General features: G+C 40.7%; 1 protein-coding gene across 1 annotated transcript in view; it reads right to left on the bottom strand.

The window, feature by feature from the left end:
• The window catches only part of Mdn1 (midasin AAA ATPase 1), a 124,039-nt gene that overhangs the window by 42,721 nt on the left and 56,185 nt on the right, over positions 1-25,133 (bottom strand). Inside the window, exons 37-59 of the mRNA XM_032904871.1 lie at positions 24,306-24,428; positions 22,545-22,742; positions 21,124-21,231; positions 20,603-20,791; positions 18,662-18,751; positions 18,313-18,576; positions 17,907-18,168; positions 16,221-16,380; positions 15,407-15,523; positions 13,696-13,904; positions 12,325-12,473; positions 11,784-11,995; positions 11,112-11,332; positions 9,748-9,861; positions 9,118-9,250; positions 8,110-8,225; positions 6,242-6,375; positions 4,349-4,506; positions 4,059-4,179; positions 3,622-3,832; positions 3,118-3,346; positions 2,746-2,866; positions 1,989-2,159 (exon numbers count right to left, since the gene is read on the bottom strand). Coding sequence (XP_032760762.1) covers positions 1,989-2,159; positions 2,746-2,866; positions 3,118-3,346; positions 3,622-3,832; positions 4,059-4,179; positions 4,349-4,506; positions 6,242-6,375; positions 8,110-8,225; positions 9,118-9,250; positions 9,748-9,861; positions 11,112-11,332; positions 11,784-11,995; positions 12,325-12,473; positions 13,696-13,904; positions 15,407-15,523; positions 16,221-16,380; positions 17,907-18,168; positions 18,313-18,576; positions 18,662-18,751; positions 20,603-20,791; positions 21,124-21,231; positions 22,545-22,742; positions 24,306-24,428 — 3,810 coding nt within the window. The remainder of the gene's footprint in view (positions 1-1,988; positions 2,160-2,745; positions 2,867-3,117; positions 3,347-3,621; positions 3,833-4,058; positions 4,180-4,348; positions 4,507-6,241; positions 6,376-8,109; positions 8,226-9,117; positions 9,251-9,747; positions 9,862-11,111; positions 11,333-11,783; positions 11,996-12,324; positions 12,474-13,695; positions 13,905-15,406; positions 15,524-16,220; positions 16,381-17,906; positions 18,169-18,312; positions 18,577-18,661; positions 18,752-20,602; positions 20,792-21,123; positions 21,232-22,544; positions 22,743-24,305; positions 24,429-25,133) is intronic.

The following is a 25,133-nucleotide window of genomic DNA, read 5'->3' on the forward strand; positions in this document are numbered from 1 at the left end:
CTTTTCCTGATTGATTTACTCTGGCTTGTTCTTTTTCTTTTTGAAATATCTTAAAAAAAAAAAAAAAAGACTTATTTATTTTACTTATGTGAGCACGCTGTTGCTTTCTTCAGACACACCAGAAGAGGGCATTCGATCCCACTACAGATGACTGTGAGCTACCATGTGGTTGCTGGGAAGTGAATTCAGACCCCTGGAAGAACCACCAACACTCTAATCTGCTGAGCCATTCCTCCAGCCCACTGTTTGTTTCTTTTTAAAAGAGAAAAAAGGCATGGAGTTTGAAGGGTGGGAGGACCAGGTAGGAGGTGAGAGAAAGGAAATCATGATGAGAATATACAATATCGGGGGGAATTTTTTTTTTTTTTTTTAGTTCTTTTTTTTGGAGCTGGGGACCGAACCCAGGGCCTTAAGCTTCCTAGGTAAGCGCTCTACCACTGAGCTAAATCCCCAGCCCCGGGAAATTTTTTTAATAAAAAGTAAAAAGGGGCTGGAGAGATGGCTCAGTGGTTAAGAGCACCAACTGCTCTTCCTTAGGTCCTGAGTTCAATTCCCAGCAACCACATGGTGGCTCACAACCATCTGTAATGGGATCTGATGTCCTCTTCTGTTGTGTCTGAAAACAGCTACAGTGTACTCATATAAATAAAATAAATAAATAAATCTTTAAAAAAATTAAAAAGAAAACAAACAAGACTTAAAATCCAGAGAATGAAATGATCAGCTAAGGGCTGGAGGTGTGACTCGGGGTACTCAGCACATATAAGGCCCTGAGTTTGATTTCCAGCACCATGGTGGGTAGGGTGTAAATAATGACACTTGAAAAAAATGTAATTTTTTTAAAGCATTATCAAAGAAAATACAATGGCAATTATCAACTAAACAGAGTCTAGAATGACCGGGGAGAACAGCGTTGGGCATGCCTGTGGGAATTACGCCTACTGTGTTGATGAGCCATCCTGACTATGGGCAGGGGTCCTGCACTGTACACAATGGAGGGAAGAAGCTGAGCATGATCGCACACACATGCACTCTTGTCCCATGACCTCTCTGCCGCAGTGGACTGGCACCGGGAACTCTGTGAGCTCAGAGAGTGTTTGCTTCTCTTGTTTTGTTTCTGTAAGAGTATTTCCTCATAGCAATGAAAAGAAACTAAAACTAACCAAGGACTTCAGGATTTCTGTCATCACTAATTCCTTGCTTTCTTAAAAAAGTAAAAAGCAGGACACTGCTTTAAGATCTATTAAACAAATATAAATACACCATATGTATCTTAATTTTATGTGTGTACTGGTCCTTCGGATTAAAGGTTAAAATACTAGTTCTAACAACTTACTTACAATAATACCCAGACAAATACTAATTTACCCAGAATTAACACAGTGTTTCTATTTAAAATAAGAAGGTAGATAGGAGTAAGAAAATTCAACATTTCCTAACTAGAAAGTAAGTAAATAGGGCTGGAGAGAGAGAGTGCAGAGTCTGTACAGTGACCTCCAGGCCAGCCAAGGTTTTCAGAAACCAAAAAATTAAAAAAGAAAATACATAAACTCTACAATGCTGAAATAAAAGGAAGGGTAAACTGGATACATTTTCATGCCATACTATGAACAAAGAAGGAGTTCTTAGAAATGTAAGTAAAGGCAAGGATGCATTATATACACACACTTCCTGTAGCCTGAATATTTTATGATGAGGAGTGAATTAAAGACTTTGATGTCAAATGACACTAGTTGCACAGGCAGGCCAGCTTTGAGTGTGCTGCTCTCTTGTTTTGGTCCCTGAGTGCTGCTGAGATTGCAGGAATGCTCTACCATATACAGCAAAACTAAACATCTTTTAAAAAAAACTTTAACTCAGAATTACACGAGTCATGATCTGGACAGTATAGTTAATATTCCTCCAGAAAACAAAGTATCACAATTACCCATGTAAGCCACTGGTACACAGAAAGAACTGCTGTTTCTATGATTTTAATGCCAACAAACCTTCAGTGTGGAGTCCCAACGGGACCTGGGCATTTCCTGCGGCTGTGCATTAGGCAGAGGGCTCCATGTCAGCCAATACTCTGGATTTGTGGTAACTGGACTGCTCCAGGAAGACCCAAATGTAGAGGTAAATAACTCAGACCACAAACAAGAAACTTCTTGAGCAGACAACTGGAGATCAAGAATTAGGTAAAAGAATATTTGAAAAAGTTTCCATCAAAGCTATCAAGTCTACCAACCAATACCCAACAGTGCTTAAAGGGACCAATCCTAAGCTTCCTATTTTCAACGCCCCTTAATTATTTTGGTGACACTATGTAGGGTGTTTACAGTTTTATAAACTAAGATGAGATGTTTTATAAGCTTGTGCAGAAGGTAAAATAACTCAGACAATTGTAAAATCAGCAAAAGAAATACACAAAACATGACCAAAGGGAAAAAATTTAAGGTTGTTCTAATGGAATTAGATTAACCACATATTACCATAATACATATTAAACATGGGAGCAAAGAAAACGTGATTTTTTTTGTTAGTCAAATGGGAATTTTTAAGCAGTCAATACTCTTATGTCATTTACTGGAAACCAAATGGATAATTCTGTGAGAAGCATTATTTAAAACCTTTGTTAACTTCAGAAGTCGAAAATCCAAGTTCACAATATGGAACTCTGAAAGTCAGAACAATGTCTAGCAGAAATCTAAGACAGACAACAAAGACAGAAGGAGGCTTATTTCCCTTTTGATTTTGCTTTTTTACCTTCTGAATATGCAGTAAAGACCAAAGATTCCAAAGCTTTTGAGGTGCGATTGGTGTATGCTTAAGACAAAATGTGATGTAATGACTTATCTCCTCATCCATCTGCTGATGTGTGCTTGACCTATTCCAAAAGTAAACAGGGAGAGGATGGAGTGTGACCCATCAACAACTCCTGAAGAAAGAAGGTGGAACACACAGCCTACAGCCCCAGGAAACACCTTATGGACGTCAAAGTAACCAGAGGAAAAGCTTTGTCTCTCTAAACGGTAATGACCTCCCCGTGCCTCAGCCACTCCTCAGCACACGTTACCCACACGACAATGCAACAAGAGAATCTGTCCCCCTGGAGAGAATAACAGGAAAAGCGTTTACCTTCTCAGACAAGCCTGTGTTACAAAACCAGCTGTCACTCTGTACTGCCACAGCACAGCCAGGTACTCAGTCACAGGCCACAGCTGAACACGCCTGGTGAGGTGGGCCAGAGAGCTGAGGTCTGGCTGCGACGGGGAAGAAGCTTCATGTGCTTTCTCCAGAAAGCCATGTGAAAGTCCTCTGGTTTTTAATTCTGAACACTGAGTGTTCACAAGATTCTTCAATTCATCTTTAATTCCAATCAGAAAGACACGTATTAGAACAATGTAGTCTAAGTCCAAGGTCTAGATTCCCAACATCTATCTGACAGCAAGGCTGTACCTGTTATCAACCCAAGGTCATCAGCTGGCTGTTCAACCCGAGTTTCCCCAAGTCCAGTCATATTAACTTCTACACATCCAATGCTGTACCTGACTGATACTTGTGAAGCTGAGTCCACTGAGCACACTTTTTGAGCTCACAGGGAAGATGTCATTCAGCAAACCAAATACCAGAAAATATTACCTAAATTGACATCTTCCAGAATGTTGGCTCTGAGGATCAAACCCCAGGTCTGCAGGAGACTTTTCTTCAAATTCCATTCAGAAGCCACCACTTGGAGGCGATTAATGTCTTCTTGCCACCCACACTCCCCAAAGACAGGCAGCCTTTCCCCGATAGAAAGGGCTCTGTTAAGGGCTTGCAGCTGTGAAAAACAGTCCACTACCAGCTTGTCCTAAAATAAAACCAAAGAGAGCCCACTCAAGAGTTGAAGAGCAGTTCTTTCCAGTAGCCTAGACATAGTCTGTATACTCCAATTGCTTTGGTGGACTTAAAAGTAATAAAGCTCTACTCAGCCTCAAGAGAATACAAGGCAGCACTTTCTTATGAAATAAAGGGTTAACTTTGGAGCAAGGGCAGGTCTACCTTTTCAGGAGAAACTGACATGTTTCTAGATGTACCTTAAAAGGGAATGGTCGTCCCAGGAACGCCTGCAGCTTCTTTACGCCAGGAAAGCTGCCTGCAGGGCTGCCCAGACAACTGTGGATCTGCTCAGAGACCATCTGCACCTCTTTATAGTATCTTCAAAACAAAGGGGAGGGGGAAGGCTAAGTACTAAAGAGAAGTCTTCTACATTTTTATATTTTAATGTATTTAGGAAAGCCGAAGAAGTACACCAAAGAAAGAGGAAATGGTTTTCAATTCAAAATCCTCTTATCTTTTAACATTATTTTTTGAAATAGGGTCTTACTTGTCTTCATGATTCACCAGGAGTTGGGGGATCTGACGGATCAAATGTTTTGAAACCCAGTGCCAGTGGAGGGCAAGCAAAGCCAGACCTGAAGCATCTACTGTGACTGCATCAGCCACAGCCCAAAACCGGTCCCGCCACTGCATAGAACCTAAGATCTTAAAACAAAATAAATTGTAACCATTGTATGTAAAAGACATGTAACATGTTGGGTATGGTGCTACAAACCAGTAATCTCAGCACTTGGGAAAGCAGGAGGATTGTGAGTTCAAGGCCAGCTTGGGCTACAAAGTGAGACCTTAATTTAAGAACTAAAGACAATTCACTACCAGTTTGACCTGAAAATAAAACCCAAGAGCGCCTAGCGTAAGTAGTATAAAGCTAAACTGGAATATTTATAGGCAGACAAAGAAAAAGGTGTTTCACAGTTCTATCCAAAGCGCTGTCAGGGTTAGGACGAGCCACCAGAACATCCTGCTCTAAGTAGTAGCATTTCCTTTCTAACATGCTGAGCTATGTCAGCCAGTTGCACTTCACAAGCCTAATGGCAGGAGCAGACATGAGGACCAGCCTTGGTCTTTGAAGCTGTTAGTTATAGCAGTTACAGTTAATTTCAATCAGGAAGAATGGCTTTTATTAAAATAGCATTCATGCTAACAGACTGTATTTGATATTCTATATGTCAGTTCCTAAAAGATCCTTAATGTTGACAGAACACAGCCATACAAACAAAACCTTTCTGTGGTTTTTGATAACCTTTATGGGAAAGGGGTTCTGTGTCTAAAGTTTTCTGGGGCTGGAGAGATGGCTCAGAGGTTAAGAGCTCCGACTACTCTTCCAGAGGTCCTGAGTTCAATTCCCAGCAACCACATGGTGGCTCACAACCATCTGTAAAGAGATCCGATGCCCTCTTCTGGTGTATCTGAAGACAGCTACAGTGTACATATATATAATAAATGAATAAATCTTAAAAAAAAAAAAAAAGTTTTCCTGGATTTACAAAAATAAACTGGAGTTAAAATGTTATTTAACCCATATGTTAAAATGATATGGGGTTGGGGATTTAGCTCAGTGGTTCAGTGGTAGAGCGCTTGCCTAGGAAGCGCAAGGCCCTGGGTTCAGTCCCCAGCTCCGAAAAAAAGAACCAAAAAAAAAAAAAAGATATATAAAAGAAACTGGGTAAGTTAGAATATAATTGTAAACCCCAAATGCATACTAAGAGACACAGGGATAAACTGTAGAACATTTCTAGAAGAGAGTATTACTCAGCCATAAAAATGAACAAAGTACTAATACATGAAACTACGTGCATGTAAGCTGTGTTGGTGCCAATGAGAATGGTCCCTTAGGCACATATATTTCAATGTTTGGTCTCCAGTTGGGGGACTATTTAGGAGGAAGTAGGTGTAGCCTTGTTGGAGGAAGAGTGTCACTGGGGGTGGGCTGTGAGGTTTCAAAAACCTAAGCCAGTCAGTGTCTCTCTTTCTGCTTCCTACTTAATGGCTAAGATGTAAACTTTCAGCTCCTGCTACACTGCCATGCCCGGCTGCCTGCTGTGTGCTTTCCACCATGATGGTCATGGACCAATCCTCTGACACTGAAGCAAGCCCCAGTTAAATGCTATCGTTTAAAAGATGCTTTGGTCATCCTGTCTGTCACAGTAATAAAACAGCAACTAAGACACATCTCTAATTAATCAGACCAGAGATCTATAATGTGCATTTCCATTCAATGGCTACATGATTAATTACAGGTAGGGGTAATTACAGAGAGGAAAGAAACACAAAAGGACACAAGGAAAATCTTACTATCTTGATTGCTGTATTGGTTTTATCAAGCATATGCATGTTGAAATGTACTCTAAAAACAGCGAAGGTCAAAGCACTGCCTCACCTTATTGACATGGGCATCAGGAACCATCCCTTGGGGAGACTGTACCCAGAGCAGGATCAGGCCATCAATCAACTCAAAGAAAGCAGCAAGATTGGCCACAATTTCATGGGGTGGGCTATGGTAGGTCTCTGGATCTTAGAGTTGACACAAAACAATTACATTCCATTAGTGTTAATCTTTAAAACATTTTCAAAATAAATTATAATCTAGATTTTAATGTCATCTCTAATATAAAGGTTTATTAGAAAGCTCAAACTCAAAAGTATATTTTGTATGTATTATAAAATTTTGCAGATAAGGTGTAATACCTACAGATGTAAATAATGTCCTAATGGAAAATGCAAGCTATAAAGCAAAGTTACATATCTTATATTTATATATAAACACAAAAAACTGGGGCTGGAGAGATGGTTCAGCAGTTAGGAGCACTTGCTGTTCTTTTCGAAGGACCTAAAGCCACATGGCAGTTGATACTGGCTGTACCTCATTTTCAAGGGATCTGATGTGTCTCCTGACCACCAAGAGCATTAGGAATGCATGTATGCAAGCAAAACCTATGCTTGTATAAATGTGCACATAATTAAAAAAATTAACCTGTGAAGGCTCGATGCCCTAGTGTAGGGAATGCTACAGTGGTGATGTAGAAGTGGGTGCATGGGGGAGCACCCTCACAGAAGCAGGGGGTGGGGATGGGATAGTGGGTTGAGGATGGGAAACTGGGAAAGGGGATAACAGTTGACATGTAAATAAACTATCCAATAAAAAAATTAAAAAAGGGGGCTGGAGATTTAGCTCAGTGGTAGAGTGCTTGCCTAGTAAGTGAAAGGCCCTGGGTTCAGTCCCCAGCTCCAAATAAATAAATAAATAAATAAATAAAATTTAACCAAACAGGAAACATTGAACTAGAGCACATGAATTTGGATTGTATCTTAGGGTATCTACTGCTGAGATAAAATACCAGACCTGAAAGGAACATTTATTTGGCTTACAATGCTCAGTTCACATTCAATCTAGAAACCGCCCCATGGGCTTGTCCTTGGGATCTTCTGGTGGGCATTTTCTTTCTTTTCTTTTTTTTTTTATTGGATTTTTTAAATTTATACTTCAAATGGTATCCCCTTTCCCAGTTTCCAGTCCATAAACCCCTATCCCATCCCCCCTCCTTCCACCTGCTTCTATAAGGGTGTTCCCCACTCACCCACCCCTTCCCATTTCCCTGCCCTGACATTCCCCTACACTGGGGCATTGAGCCATGGCAGGACCAAGGGCTTCTCTTCCCATTGGTGCCCACCAAGGCCACCCTCTGCTACATATGCAGTTGGAGCCATGGGTCTGTCCATGTGTACTCTTTGGGTGGTGGTTTAGTCCCTGGGAGCTCTGAGGGGTATTTTCTTAATTTAGGTTTCCTTTCAAATGACTCTAGTTTGTGTTACACTGACAAAAACTAGCTTTAAAAACATTAATTCTTTCATATAGTTTTGATTTTGTTCCTAAATGGCATAAGTCTTTGGTTTACAATATGTAAGGAATAGAGATTGCTGGCTCCCATACAGCCACATACTTCTGAACAGGTATTTTCTGAGCCAAGCAACCTGCTTTTGAACTGCTAGTTCTGTAACTTGCTAAATATGTGATCTTGAACTTCTATGTTCCTAATATATGAGAATCGACTTAGCTTTCGAGGGTTACTGAGAGGATACAGAAATAGCATTTAGCTGAGCACCTGGCAGAGTGTTCAGTAAAACAACATTGAGTATATTTCATATCAGGTCAACAAATCAAAGGGAATCTAAAAGCAGCAATGGCTGAATATGTCTCCTAACACCTGCAACAGATAAGCAGACTACAAAAGGGAAAATGTTTTTTACCTTTGTGAAATTCAAAAGACATCCTCAAAGCATTGCTTCTTAACTTTTTACTACCAACAGATAACAAATTTGCTTCGGTGAAAATCCTCTTTTCCCGGTCAAGGTAAATAATTGTCCTACAATGAGATCCAAAACACAGTTTCTTACTGTAACAGAACCTTTTTTGAATTAACAAAGTTGGTTTTTGGGGGTGGGGTCGGCACGGCACATGTAATATTGCAACCAAACTCAGGCAGTGAGCACACTAGGTAAATATTCTCTCCCTGAGCCATAACCACAGGAAAGAAATACTTGGAACCCGGGAACACCAATCCCTACATCTAACCCATTTTTGTTCTGTCTCTACAAATTCTGGCCTGGAGAGGAAGTGTGCCAAGAGTACATGTGGCTGGGAAACACTGGCATTAGGAAGATGACTGGATCTCACTCTACTGTTGTGCCGTAAGCCAACAGTAACCTGAGCTCTGCATGGCAGCTGTCACTGCAGTAGTGAGAGAAAGCAGGATGGTCCCTAGAGTACTGGGACACATTCATACTCATGGACTCATCTGATGAGAATTCATCAAAATCATGTTATTAGCCTACTTTCAGGTAATAATACTGTATTTCAATTATACATTTATTTAAAAAATATTACACACTAATGACCAATTATTGGTTAAAAAGAAAAGAACCAAAATGTTGCCTAGGAAAAAGAAAAATGAAATTAAAAAATGAGGAAAAATGTATTAGACTATTTACAAGTGTGTTTACTTAAGTTGCAGGAGTCACGTCCATCTGCCTGCCATATCTGAGGATGAAAACTGAAGCAGACACACGTGAGAGGATGGGCAGATAATGGGAGGGTACTAGGACCCATTGGCAGAAACACAACTGCCCAACACTAATGCTGAGTGAATACGACGATGTCTAACACGGAATGTTTGTTTCATAAAATTAAAGCCCATGTAGCCTGTATTTGACATATAGCAGAAAAGGCCCATGGAGAACATGTCTAGAGCCACCTACTTGTTTGCAACCGATTCTAAGAGCTCAAAGAGCTGTTCGGCCTGGTCTGATTGTGGATCAAAGTCTAGTGAATTTCTAATGATGTCCAAAGCTTGCATATTCCACCGAGGGTCCCAGGGGATCACAAAGTCATCTAGTTTAAAGTAAAAGAAAAGAATTATGTAATTAACATGCCTGGCTTAGCAAGCCTTAGTTGAGTATTTTCACTATTTCCTGTCAGAGTGAACATGTGATCCCAGCTTTGAAATGAATTAAACAATTATCAAAAGAAGAAACCCGAAGGTTAACTTTTATCATTAAGGCTTTGTATTTTCTCAAGTACATGATCTGTCTACTTTCCCTTCAAGTGAAATATTTGATGCTGGAAACTCTTCTAATCATCAGTAAACAAAAGAACCTTCAAATTAGAAGTGACAGAGAATTAAAAATCTTAATTTTTCTCTTTTCTTATCAGCCATCTCTAACAGAGCCGAGTAGTCTTTGTACTCCATTCAGATGGCCAACAGTGACAAGTTTTGAAGACTAGTTTTCATGCACCCATATTACATCTTTTGAAAGCTGTGATGACAGTGGGAGCTATGAACTTCTCCCCTGAAGTTTTCAGAGAAGAAATCAAAAGCAGGTAAATACCTGTTATATTTGTTTGTAGTATTTTCAAGACATTACTGACTCCAGCTGAGAGAGAAGCTGCATAAAATTTCCTAAGAGCAGTGGCACTGGCTTCCACATGACTCCGCACTGACTCTGCAGAAGGAGAGCGTTGTTAAGGAAAGCTGTGCTATTCAAATGCAGTTTCTGCAAAGGTCAAACAGTCACAGGAGGGGCTCAACTGTGGCTAGGGCAAATAAAACACTGGAGTTTACAAGTTACTCAACTGCCGAGATTTTATGTTCATCTATCTTACTCTCTCTGGTTAGTGGCAATCATATAAAACAGTGTAGGAAAAAACATCACAAATTCCCTCTACAAATACTTAGCTCAAGAGACATGTATGTAGTGGCTTATCTATATGTTCTCAGGAAGCACAAGGGCTCACATATATTCAGTTACTAAGGTTGATTTTTTTGGTGTTTTTCGAGGCAGGGTTTTCCTGTAGAGCCCTAGTTATTCTGTAACTCTCTCTGTAGACTACAGTGGCCTCAAACTCAGAGATCTGCTTGGCTCTGCCTCCCAAGTGCTCGGATTAAAGTGTGTACCACCACTGTCTGGAATGACATTTTTAAATAAACTAAGTGTACAGGAAAGATGCAGGACAATCTTGAGTGCTCAGAACCTTCTAACTCCTTTGAGACAGGGCTCTTATTTGTCTGGAATTTAGAATTAGGTTACACTGCCCAACAAGCCCCAGGCTTCCTCCTATCTCCTTGTTGTTGGCATTAAAAGTAATTCTGGAGCTCCCACTTCTGTTTACAAGACATGTAAATTACGCATTACCAACAAATTCAATATCCAATAATTTACAATGTAGGCATTTTCACTACTACTTTTGTTTTCCTCTTTTGAATAAATAACATATTAATACAGGACTGGGGCTGAGCACAGAGGTACAGCTTTTAATCTCAGCCTCTGGGAGACAGAAGACTTGTAGACCTTGAGTTCTAGGTTACAGAGCCTCTCTCAAACAAACAAAAAATAGATTAGAATCTTAAGATCCTTAAGGGTAAATGAATTATGAAAACCATTATTCTCAGAAAAAAATGTTTGTATAGAAAAGAAACAAATGTTAAAGCTAAACGTGACAGGATGCACACAGTACCTTTTCCTTCTGAAATGAAAAGGACAGTTCCTGAAATACTGAGATATTTCTCCTGATACATTAGGGGTAGACATCTCTCGAATTTAACAGCTCTATAAACAACGTGGTGTCACACATCTTTTTGCTGTTTCTTAGCTACAATTTCAACAGTGGAGTCACAAACTAACAAGTCTGCCAAGGCTCTCAAATAAGGGAAACACATGTAACCCCTTTGACCCATACAAGCTTTGCTACTTACCAAGCCCCTGTGGTATGTTCTTGGCTAAATGGCTAAGCCACTTAACTCTAAGCATCCAATCCTGATTAGTTGCTCTTTCTATGAGCAATTTAACAGCCATGGCTAAAACCTCTGGTTCATCGACCCAGCAAGTATCCACTTCCACTGCATTGAATGTCAGGTTCTCAGGGTTACTAGTCTGCATAATGTGCTCTAAGTCTTGTAAAGTAAGGGGCTGACTCCTGGAACTCACAGAACGGAGAAAAGTTAGAATTAGAACAGTCTTTTACATGACATTTCAAAAAAACCAATGATAACTGGCTTACAAATACCATATAAAGAAATGAAAAGTCAAAGACAAAAGACAACTGAAGCATGTACTTAGGGATGGGGTGTGGCTGACAGAAACATGCTCAGTATGGCAAAGGCCTGCACTCCAGCCTTAGAATGTGCCTATACATTCTGACTGATTGCCTTCTGTGAGCATGTCAGCCATAGCCATAACATCTGGCTCATCAGTCTAGAAGGATCTACTTCTGCACAGGACCTCTAAAAACACGGGACTGATAATAAACAGTAACAATGTGATGGCTAGACAGTAAGTGGCCACAATGCTGGGTGGGCTGCATTGTGCTCACCATTCTCGGCAAAACCAAACTCTACCCAAGAGAACACGCTGAAGATTCTGCTGACCTTGTCCAGCTGATAGTTCTCAGGCTCAGCCTGTTGAGGCAGTATGCCAGAATCTGCCCATCACTGCGGACAACAGCGAGTCGAGAGTCTTCTGTTGCAAAGAGAGCTGAAGGCACAGAATCTGGCCACAGCCCTGTGGCAAGAATGGAGTGTCCCCAAGTTTCCTTAGCTCTCAGAGATGCAGTATGACTTTCCAGCAAAGCCTGCACAAGCTGTAAAATGTGAAGCAGAGACAAGGGCACTGACAAAGTACTATCATCCAAGTTACCAACAGACAAATGTCTGAGGGAATCTAGGGCTCACATAGCTACTTGTAAACACTTCTCAGACATACTCTACAATGGACAACATTGAAATCGTTCTGCCAATGTTTCAGGAAAAGAATATTTACATTTAAATGAATGCCAGAAAAGTACCTAGATACCAGATCTTTAACTGGAATAAAATAGCAGTCAACTCTCTTAAAAATTGCTATCCACAAAAGTAATTTCCTCTACTTCAGTGTTACAACTTGAACAGTGATATGAAACATTCACAGTACCTTCTGGTTTGCTGCTGAATGCTGAGAGCAGACATATACTTCCCAGCATGCTTCAAAAAAGGCTTTGTCTAAACTCAGACCTCGCTGTAGGTACTGAACAATGAGTATGGCTGTGTGACTGAGAGTGGAAACAGATGATGTTGGAGAACCTATAAAGAGAAAACATTTCATTTAAGACCAACAGTATTCTAAAACCTTTGATAAAAATACTGACAATTATGAGGCTGGAGAGATAGCTCTCCAGTTAAGAGCACTTCCAGAAGGACCTGGGTTCAATTCCCAGCACCTACATGATGGTTTCAGGGGATCTGACACACTAACACAGAAATACACAGAGGCAGAACACTAGTGTAAGTAAGAATATTTCAACAACAAAACGCCAAACGAATCAAATGTGCGCTGATAAATATGCCTTTACATTAATCTTCTGTACATTGACTCCTAACCATGTGTTTGTTTTACATCTAGGGTCTCCTGAGGGCACGACAGATGTCTAAGAACATTAATACTCCCTGCCCACCCACCTTCCCTCTTGTCTCCATGGTCTCCTGCAGTGTATCTGAGAACTCTTTCACAGGTGTCACATGTATCTTTAATCTCAGGCTGACATACACCAAGAATGGCAATTCATCTATAAAAAAACCATGTTGGAGGGGTGTGGGGAGGGAACGACGACACAGTTCTACTGTGAAATCACAACTGTCATTAGTAACTAATTCGGATACGGTATCAATTCATTAAGCCTCACCTAGGATAGGAATACATGCTTGCAGAACAGACAAGCAGAACGGGACCCAGTACATAGCAGTAAATAGTATTTCATTTATCACTACTCATCCTTTTAACATAAGGAAAAGAAATGACAAAAATTAGAGCTGCTTCCACTCGAAGTTCCTACCTTACTGCCCTTTCATAAGGGCACCTGGTGGCCCAGGAGAGAGTCTCAAAGCATAGAGCAGAATTACTCGGCAGACAGTTGCAGGAGCACATACCCGTTATCTCAACTACGTATGTACGAATGAATCTGTGCTTCAAACCTGGTTGTCCAAGTAGCAAGAGAGGGTGTCTGACTCCCTGGAGTTGAAATGGTGAGACCACCCACAGGGGTGCTGGGAATCAAATGCCAATTTTTGGAAAGTGCCTGTAACTAGTTGAGTCATCTCGTAGTTCCCTATGGAGCTAAACACAGTTATGGCTACACTTCTCCCACATGAGAATTCCATTTTTGAGGTACTGGAACTTTACATTTTAAACACGTGTTCCTGATCACCAAATGAGAGCGCTCCAAGACTACAGACCCAACGGAACAAGGATTAGTCCTGGATTGTTACAGGACTAAAACTGCAAAGGCTCAGAAATCAAGACTCTCACCTTTAACAAGGCTCTGGACCCCCGTGTGCAGAGCCAAGAGGATGTTACACAGACTGTCCCCCACCAACCCAAGGCTGTGCAGCAGGACTTTTAAATCCAGGTTTTCTAGGATGCTCCCTTCCTTTTCTTCCGAAATGTAGATTTCAAGTCCACGGTTCCTCATAGCTCGGGAAATCTCTCCATGAACAGGATCCATGGAGAGAAAAAGCCTAATAAAGAGGAAATTTAAAGGAAATTGAGGAGAAAGAAAAATCAAATCGCAGTGTGACCAATGGTCTCTAACACCAATTGTTATGGGCAAATTATACATCTCTCACCTACAGGGACTCCATGGAAAAAGCTAACTCCATCTTACTGTGTGATACCTGTACCTCCTTTTTAATACATGTCAATACCAGTCAATCAGCTTCTCTAAACCTACTTTTTCTTTTAAAGATTTGTTCTTTACCTACATGAACTTGAGTCTGTTAATGCACCTGTGTGTGGGTGCTTGCAGAGGGTGCCGGATCTGAAGTTATAGTTTAAATAGTTATAAAGTGCCCAACATGGGTGTTGGTAACCAAAGTCCCGACTCCTGCAGGAGCTGCATTCATTGAGCCATTTCTCTACCCTCATATACTGGCTTTCTTAAGAACTATGTCGAGAATTTACAAAGTCTTGTTTTTTTCAGATCCTCCCCCCAGCTCAGGCCAAGGTTATTGATTATTCTGATCTGTCCACATAGAGCAGAAAGGAGAACAGTCAACTCTAGTCTTGGTGAGGTTTTGTACTTCTGTGATAAAGCAGCATGAGGGGTCATGTCAGCTTACAGTTCCACAGCACAGCCCATCATTTAAGGAAGTCAGGGAGGAACTGAAGCTGGCCAGGACTCTAGAGGCAGGAGTTACTGCACAAGCATGGAGCACTGCAGCTTACTGGCTTGTTTCAGCCTGCGTATTTACAGTATCCAGGACCACCGGATCAGGAGTAGCGAGGCCCAGGGAGTTGAACCCTCCCACATCAATCAATCAATCAATCAATCAATCAATCAAAAATGCACTACATATTTGCCCATAGGACCATCTAGTGGGGATATTTTCTCAGTTGAGGTGGTCCCTTCTAAAATGACTCTGGTTTGTATAAAGCTGTCATGAATCTAGCCAGTCCAACTTTTCTGTAACAGTCAATTTTTCCTCATCAATGTCCCGCCACATTCTCATGTAGCTATCTGACATCTCTACTTATGTTAGAAACAAAAAGAAGGGATTTCTGGCAGGCTGCCCCATATCAAAGTTTCTCTTTTGTAAGCATTCCCCTTCTTAATAAACAGCTTCTCATTTGCCCAACTACTCCAGCCCAAACTAGAGATATCATCCTAGTCTCTTGAAGAAAAGAGACAACTCACAAGTCCCACCCATATGACCATCCCCCTCAACATAGGCCACATTTCCTTCTCCCTAGGCTATTGGCAAAGGACTGTGACTGACTTCCTACCTTCTATGTGTTACTGTTAGTTAACCTTAGAGAAGGACCCCACTTCTTTTTTTACTCTGCTGACCTCAAAGCGTAGTAAGCACCTGGCAGACAGCTGGCCCTTAACACTTTCTCTTTAACTGAATGATAAAGTGGCCTACTCAAAACATGGTGCACAGTTCACAAACAGGTTCTGTTTGGTGTCTACCTTGGTTTCTGAAACCACCAAACTCTTTATTAATGTAAAAGATACAAGTACCTGAAATTGGGATTTGGTGTCACTGTGCAAGTAGATCCATCTACCATTCCTCTCTCGTTAATTGTGAGGACACCTCCGGGTTCGAGCAAGGCATTCAGACGATCCAGCACTGATGGGCTGCATAGAGAGAGATCAAATGGTATTCAGGCCGACATGCTGCTTTCACTCTACTATTCTTGCACAAGTCCACACTTGCTTTTGGACCCACATCTCCCTTTCAGAGATCACGCTTTCAGAAACTGATTTCTTCCAAGAGTCAACTCCCTTTTCTCATTCCCATTCTTTAAGACACATAGCTTTATAAAAGTACACAGTCCATGAAACACGGAAAAGCAACACATAGCTTTCCCCCTCTCAAAATTACCAATATACTTGAAGGTAACTGGATTTCGAATGAAAAACATCCAGAAAAAACTTCCAAGAATAGAAGCCACCACTTTAAAATAGCTTCTTATTGTAGCAACCTCCTACTTGTCTATTTTCTCATGGTAGGATAGAAAGTAATATGGATTGTGGTCATTAGTCAAATGTATTTACCAATGTTTGCCTTTATCAGTTCTTGCATTTAAAATGACCATAACAAGAGATCGATGATGTTAATAGGAAGCAATCCAATTTTGTTAGCCTTTACTTCAGTCAACTAATGACCAACTTAGACTGTTCACTGTAGGATAGTCTAAGAATGGCTGGAGATGCCACACTAGGTGAGAAAGCCAATAGGATAAAAATACAGCCTCAGTTGAGTCTTTATAATTAATAAACACAAGCCAAGTTTCAGTCATACCCACTCGTTATCGCACATAACAGTTCTTACTTGCAGAAATTGACATTGTCCATCAGAAGCCAATCACCAGACTTTAGGGCCTGGACTAACATGCTGTCAACCCACTCAAAGCTGCCATGACTCCGGCCACTGGTTGACTGCAGAAGCTTTACCCCAAAAGTTCGGAAATCTTCCACAAGTTTGGCAAAGTCTGCAATGTCACAGACAAGAATAAGCATCAGGTACTCAATGTTAAAGCAAGGCACTTCAGTCTCCTAGCCAGGATAACCCCAAATCCCAACACTTGTTTAAACACAGCTAATAAAATTATGCTTAGCACAAATACAAACACTTTCAATAATTACAATTTAATAGCTACCTACTTGGAGTTAATTCTGATGAATAATTTTACTTTCTCTCACCCATTATAATTTTATATTAAAGAACTCTAAACTGGCATTGTAGACTTATTGGCACTAAAATCTACCCATCCATTAATCTATAGATGTATCACATAAATACTTTATAGTCTATCCCCAACAAGCGCCTTGTGTACATGAAGTGATGCTATATAAGCCCGGCTCCCCAATTTAAAGTTAATTGGTTAATAGAAGGCTAGAGTCTGTGGTTAGCTGGTAGAGAGAAAGGCAGGTCTTGAGGATTGAGTGAGGGGTCTGAGGAGTGATCAGGTGAGATGGAAAAAGGAGACAGAGAAAGGAGGAGACTACCATGAGTAGAGATGAATTATGAGCACGCAGCCAGGAGAAATGGGCTCCAAGTGCAGGCTGACGGAGCAGAAATAACCAGGCAAGACTCAAACAAGTAACAAGGGACATATGGCTAGGATGTAAGTTAGAATAGCTCACTACCTGGCTCAATCTATGCTTACAGCTTATAAATAAAATACCAGGACTGGGTGTCTAAATAATTCATTACACACGAGAATATACTTAAGTTCCCATTTCTAACTTGAAAACCGGGAAGAAAACACGAGAGACCAAGAGGCAGCACAATGCTGTGTACCTGAGAGCAGGAAGGTAAAAACCAAGATGGAGTCCTAAAATTGCTTTTGTAGGGTGTACAGAAGAGGGGTGGGAAGCCTGGCATCTAACTGAGGCAAGGCAGGAGGGGCAACTAGAAAGAGCAGCAGGATACTTGAAAGGAGGGGCTTCTCAGAGGACCCAAAGCCCTGAACGAGGCCGATGTGCCTGTGTCTAAGTAACTCTGCACATCCATAAAGTCATCTGCCCAGAGATGAAGCAGCAATTACTGGGCTGGAGTGCGCCTGGGACTCTTCTCAGTTACCTCCGGCCTAAAGAGAACCCTCAGCAAACGAGACGCCTCAGGGTCATGTCACAGGAGAAAATGTTCCCCCTCTCCAGCCCTGAAAAGCTTACAAATCATCTTAGGATTAAGATAATCCATAGGGAACGTATTACTTATCAAGAAAAGTCTAAATATAATAATCAATAATATAATATAATGCAGTACTTCACAACTGAAAATCAATGTCTAACATTGGATCAAATTTAAAAGAAAAATGAAAAAGTTCATGTTGTGAGGAAATGAGTTAAAGAAAACAAAACCTGACCTGCATTTCACTTTAGAAGTAAACATCGAGTTCTGAGGAGTAGTCAGCACATAGGTCAGAAGTGTGGCATGCTTCTCTAACATGTCCCTACAGCAGACAACAGTATGGCAATGCGGAGTGCATGCCACACCCTCATATGCACATACCTGCTTTGGAGTAGGAGTTGATCTTATTATTGAGTCGCTGCAGAAGCAGCAATACTGCTTCCAGTTTGTTTACAATCTCTATGGTGACACCTTTACCATCTTCACCGAGACATTTGGGTCTGTATGTCAGAAGGAAATGGCTCCAGGCTCGCAACACTACCTCCGTGTCATCAGCATTGATAAGAAGACTATCCCTTAACAGGACCCTGACAGCACGCTCCACCTTCTCAAGCAGTAGCCTCCAAGGTCGGATAATATCAACCTGAAATTTCCAGAGCACACCAAAACGATTGGCCTCAGTGAGAGGATACTGCTGCATGCAGTCATTACCAGTACAGAAGCCTCCATGGCCAGACCACAAGTTATAGTATTTTACGCCTGTCAATGTAAAAGTATATCCAGGTACCTGCTCAAATCCACCTAGAAGCTCAGTAGTATCCATTGCACTATTCATAGCCATGATCTTTAAGGTATGGCCAGTAAGGTGTGCCAGAAGCTGGACCAGGCTGGTCTTGCCCACAGAGGCTGGCCCCACAAGGATGACCATCCAACTCATCTGCACACACTTCATGATGGGTTCCAGAGACTGCAATGATTGGTGGAGGAGTGACAGGGGCTGGCGGGATGGGTGAGGAACATAGCTGCTGCGAGAAAGGACTGAGTAGCCAATCTGAAGAAAACACAGAAGTCATATGTAGCGACATAGAAGCCACGGAAAATTGTCATAGGGAAAAGAATTATTCCAGTCTGTTTACCTGAACATCATAGGGAGTGATATGAAATAGTCTAGTTCCTATGTATGGCATGGAGTTGGAAGCAAACACATCCTTAAACACAGTGATAACCTAAAGGAAGATAACGCATTGAGAATATAAATCATTATAAATTCTTATAAAACATTATCAAGTCTTACACTATGATGAAACAGATGGTCCCAGAGAATAAGCAGAGCAACTAGTCACAAAACTTAAGACAATACTAGCAAATGTTTCCTATGCCTTTGAATTTTTCTCTTAGATATATCACAGGATAAGGCTGGGCACTGTAGCATAGACCTATAATCACAGTACTGGAAGGGTAAGGCAGGAAGAGCACAGGTTAATGACAAGTCTGGGCTACATAGTCAGTGCTAGTTCAGCCGAGGGTACATTAAGACTGAGCGTTAAAATCCAAACAAAAAGACGTTAAACAGAAACTGTTATTAACAACAAGTTATGAGCTCACGAACAGAGCAATGTGGCTGGACGGATGGCTCGGGGGTTAAGATCATTGGCTGTTCTTCAAGAAGACCCCAGTTTGAGTTACAGTATCCACAGGGCAGCTCATAACTGTCTGTACCTTCAGTTACAGGGAAAACAACGCCCTCTTCTAGCCTTGGTGGGTACCAGGCATGCACATACATGCAGGCAAAGCATCCATACACATAAAATTAAAACTATATAGTAGTTACATGACTTCAAATTACTTGTAATTACAGTAAAATTATATGATAAATTAAAATGAAGTCATGGGCACTATGGCAAATCTCAAGACAAAACATTTGCTTTCATGTCATAAAAATGTCGGTGCTAACCAGAAGATTATGAGGAAAAATGTGGCAGCCATTCTAACTACATTAGAAACAGGCAAGGCCCTTTATAGCCACAGAATAACTATTATTTCTACTTTATAAATTAGCCATCTAATCAATAATAAGGACTCTCTAAAACCCTGCTTTTAGAAACTTTCTTTATCAACTACTCACCAACTGACTGCTTTTTAAAGCCTAAGGTGGGAGATGGGTAGAGGGTATTAAAATACTAAGTAGCACACAGCAAGAGGAAAAGTTAGAATCACCCTCAAAATTATATCAAGTTGAAAAGTACCAATATTCTTATAATTGTACACAAAAGTCAGAAAATAAAAGTTAAGGGAAACTCAATCACTGTAGAATGGGGTAAGTGAAATCTTAAGAGGAATGAACAAGGTATTGCCGTCTTGTCTCCAGCTCCAGGAACTTGGCAGACAGCTCACACCAAAGCTTGCCTCTTTCCCTACTGTTCTGGCAGAGAAATAAAAACTCACTATTGCTCACCCTACCAACAGCTGATGCTACTTCCAAGACTCTGTGATTGACACACGGCTCCTCTTTCAAAAGGTCATGACGGCAGTTCCTATCCACATCTGTGTTAAGATTTAATGAGTTAAGTCTACCACAAACTCAAATGCAGAACGAGGTATGGTGGGACATGCCTGTAATTTTGGCAGAGGAGGCTGAAGTGGGAAGATTACATGAATCCAGACAGTTTTGATCAGCCTTGGACAACACAGAAAAATCCTTTAGGAAACAGAAGCACACATGACAGAACTCTATAAGCTATAAACTCTATTGTCATGTTCTTTTTACAAATATGTAGTCTTACCTCATTTAGATACAAATTATCCTCTCTTTTATATCTACCTATACTTTCTGGATAAAACACATTAAAACCAAGGAAGTTCTGGCAATTCTGGTCTAAGGTTTGTGGCTATGGGGAATTATAGACATAAAAGAAATTGTTGAGATTCAAACTCTGCTAGGAAAGGAGGATGCTTCATTTGTTCTAGCAACTTCTGAATTTCCAAGTGTGTTGGTGTTTTTGTGAGATGATTCTTGATATATTAAGAAGGAATTGCTTTTTTACAAAGAAAGATAAATGAAGAAGCACGAGACTCACTTTCTCTTTGTCCTCCCTGGTTCTCATTCTTTCACCATAAATTAGGAATACATGCTGACCAGGATCATAGCAGCCAGGAGATTGGTCAACCAGCATCAACTGACACCAGCGGAAAAGGTCTCGGAGGTTGAACTCCCAGGGCCCCCCTTTTTGTCCCCATTTCTTCTCAACAGTCACTTCATGATCAATCTAGAAATAAAACATTCTTATTGAAAAGCATGTCCTATCAGGAAATGTACTATGTACTAACATTATATTACATATGAGATCTACAGTGGAAATTATAGGTTTGATTCAAATGGTTCCTCTTAACCTAGACCTCCAAATGCCAAGAAGACATCATGAGCATTACTACTGTTCCCTACAATATAGAAAGGATCTAGTTACCAAAGGGCAGCAAACGTCCCAACATGGACATACTGATTCAGTAAGTTCCTTTTGTCAGACTGCTAATTTGGAAGAGTCTTGCACTGAGGAAATGCTGGTTCAAAAGAGCCAGGAAAATACAAATTGGTACTTACATGGTTATTGAAAGCCACCATTTTCTTAACAATATTTCTGTCAATGGCTGGAAACAAGGTACTGGCAATGAACTCCATGTCAACTACTGTAAGGGGATCCACAAAGACCTATAAAATCCAAACATCACACAGTATCAATGCTTTTCTCTAGAAAACACTAGAAAATGACTACCGTACCATGCTATGTGCTATTTCTACTTAATACTAAACACTAATAATTGAGTTTTAGAAATTTCTTACAATGAAGAATTATAGAATTTTCAAATACACAAAGTGGGCTTGGCTTTCAGGCTATATCTAGTAAGCTGAAGAGGCGTGTGCAATTTTCTCTTTTAAACTCCACTGTTTTCAGCAATTTCCTACAAGTACTCTTGAATACCTTCAGATTCAGATGGATAGTAAAAACACGATCACTACAAATTCAAACTTTCCAGTATTTGACAATTTTAATAATAAACATTCTTCTTTAAAGTACTATTTTGTGTTAGTGTTTTGCCTCATGTACGTATGTATGTACATATGTACGTATGTACATATGTACGTATGTACATATGTACGTATGTACATATGTATGTATGTATGTATATCATGTGTGTACCTGATACCTACAGAGGTCAGAGGAGGTGTCAGATCCTCTGGGATGGGAGTTACAGGTGGTTGTGAGCATGAACACCTGTGCTGGGAATCAAACCAGCATACCCTCCAAGAGTGACCAGCTCTGAACTGGTGAGCCACTTGGCTAGCACAGTAAACATTATTAAATGAAACTCAGAAAATTATTAATCATCAATGAATAGGGATATTAGAGCTAACATCTGTAGGCACTTCAAAATTCCAAGTTAGCCAAGATGAAAAATACCAATTAAAACAAGGTGTATATACACATCCCTTTGCAAAAATGAATGAAGGTTTAACATATTTCTGATTTTATTAATGATAGATGAAGGGATAGTGGATAGCAGTTGCTGGGTTTTTTTTGAGACAGGGTCTCATTATGTAGATCTGGGGGTACTGGAGCTCATTATGTAGACCATGTTGGCCTCAAAAGTGACAAAGAGGTCAACTTGCCTTTGCTTCCTGAGTGTGGAGATTAAAGGTGTGTGTCACTAAGCCAGTTTTCTACTTTCACATTCTAAAAACTAAAATACATTACTTTCACTACAAAACTTGTAATGAAATTTTGTCCCTTGAATTTAATGACCAGCCTCTATGCCAAAGTGTATTAATGAAGTCCTTAAAGGGGCAGTAATTTGTCTTTTAAATGATAATACACCAGATCTCCAGGTCACAGCAGAAACAGGATAAAGACAGGGAAGACAGTCTCCTTTTTAGGAGGCCATCCAGCAGGTCATCAATTACATACATACACAGACAGTAGGCATGCTAAAAGGCGTGGGTTTCTAGAGCAGCACGGATCTCACCTGAGTGAATCTGTTAAGGAAAGACTTGGGCAAGCCCTTCCTCCCACCTCCTTGTCTAAAGGGATTTTGACAACCAAAAATCCTGGTCTTCTCATGCTGAACTTGAAAGCTCATGCCTAGCTCTGGTACATAGATTTCTCCTCGGTGATCAAAACAAGCATTGAGTCCTTCCAGTACGGACTGAGAAGCCAAGTTAAGCTATTTGGGAGAGAAAGCGCAAATATCATTTCATTGTTTCACTGTACAACTAGAACAAAAAAAAAAAAAAAAAGAAGAAGAAAATAATTATGGGTAACAAAGTAAAACAGGTTTTCTTGAAGTAAGAGAAACTCAAATTTTATTTCTCATATATTGCAAGAGATTCAGGGTCTATTTTTTATATATAAATTAAAATTATACTATAAAATTTTTATAAATACTCGTCAATTAGGGCCTGTATATGGCTTGCTTTTTTAAAGAATTCTCTGTTTTATGTGGATTAGCAGTTTCTACCGTGTGCATGCGTGTGTGCCAGCCACTTCTGTGCCTGGTGAATGCTGAAGTCAGAAGCTCTCAGACCCTGGAAATGAAGTTATAGATGGCTGTGAACCACCAATATAAAGACTGGAAACTGAACCGCAGAGCTCTGACGGAGCAAGGGGTGTTCATAACCAACAGCCATCCATCCAACCCCTTGTATAAGTTTTTAAGTAAGATAAGGAAAACTACAGACTAAAATTCTTAAAAAGCTTTAAAAACCTTTGCACACGTTTCATCGTGGGAATGATAATGAACTTACACTGGTCTCTCTAACAACACTGGAAAATCCTACAGCTAACTGTCAGCAACAGTTTTGTGATCAAGGACATAAACAATGGGAAGAGCTAACTAACCAGGCCTTCTGATGCTGAGATGGAGCTCATGGAGCTAAGAGATTGATGCTCTTCAGATACACTGAAAAAAATCAACTGGAAGATTGCAAGTCAATAAAATGCAATCATCTGAGCTAATTCTACCAGAAGCTTCTATAAGCATGGAAAACTCCTCTGTTGTTTTTTTAAAGCCCCCAAATAGAAAGTTGCTATAAGTGGGTATTCAAGCCCAGAATGCCCTGCAACCCCTGATGCAAGTTCAAATACAGTCACTGTGGCCTTTAGCATAAAGCTAAGCTTTCTCTTTTGCTGTGTAAGAGATACTCTGACTTGGTCCCCACTAGAACCAGGGGTAGCTATCACCCCATGGTATCTGCTCTGAGCGGTAGGCAGCAGCTCGGTTGGTTGATTCTCACAGAACCCTCTTGTCATCCAGCACCAGGGAGGGAGGGTGTCTGTGTCAGTAAAGCTGCCATCCACATCATTTCTTCTGTTTAGCACTTTCACTGGTGTGATCCTTCCAGACACTTTCTGAATTAATCAGATCCTATTATAGACGGGTGTGACCTACCTACCATGTGGTTGCTGGGAATTAAACTCAAGACCTATGGAAGAGCAGCCAGTGTATTTAATAATCACTGAGTCATCTCTCCAGCCAAGGTATAGTTTTTCTCTGGTGAAAATTCAATCTGAAATAGATTCTGGTAAGGAATGCCAGTGGATTAGGGAATACTACATGAAGTGCCCTTCCGTATGCATACTCTTGACAAGTAATTTCTGACTGGCAACGAAATGAAAGGATCTTTTTATTAGTCTTGTCTGTCCTTGTCATGAGCTCCTCCACTAAAATGCCTGGTGTTACAACTGCCTTCTCACCGATCTGTAATCCCATCTCAGCACTGATGCTCACCTCATCCAACACAACCCAATGGCCTGCCTTCAAAGCTGCCAGCAAGGGGCCATCACACCAGGCAAACTCTCCACCTTTGCCACCCTCAACAGGTAGGTCCGCTCCAAACAGATCAGTTATATCCTGCAACAAAGGCCACACCATTACCAAAAAACAAAACAAACACCTCACAGACAACCAAATCTACTGGAACCTAAACCCCTAACCCTGAAATGATAAAGGCCTGGGTAGACCTCACACAGTACTCCTTCCCTCCGTTTTCCTGGAGTGGTGGAAATTGAATCCAGACGCCCCAACCACTCCTGATACTCTTTAGCAGGAGCACAAGCATGGCCTCCCTTAAGCCCCCCCCAATTCTGGTAAGAATGCTCCCAATAGCAACCTGCTTCGGCAGATGCTCAGATTATTAGATTATTAGTTCTTCTTGGAGATGAAATGGTAAGCTCCTGCACAGACATGAGCAAAGCAGAACAATGCCTAGGCCGTGCTCCCAGACCCCATCAATTTCTCATTTCTGTTCCACATTTAATGAGACTTTTTTAAAACCTTACTTTACTTCTAAGGTTTCTGAGAAAGAAAAAGAAATTTAAATGACACATGACACACCAAAATGAGTAGTCCTTTGTCAAAAGAAAACTAGAAATAAGACATCTAAATGAAAGAGTAACATTGCAGGTGTCACCTCTGAGGAGTGCAGGACTTAGCTGGATGCTTCTGATATCACCATGACAGGCTTTTGGTGCTGAGAATCCTGACTTCTGTCAGCAAACTCTGTAAGCAGCTACAGACAATCTTCCCTTTCTGCATCTCACGTGCATTTTAAGACAC

The sequence above is a fragment of the Rattus rattus genome, chromosome 1 (genome assembly GCF_011064425.1).
Source record: "Rattus rattus isolate New Zealand chromosome 1, Rrattus_CSIRO_v1, whole genome shotgun sequence".
NCBI lineage: Eukaryota > Metazoa > Chordata > Mammalia > Rodentia > Muridae > Rattus > Rattus rattus.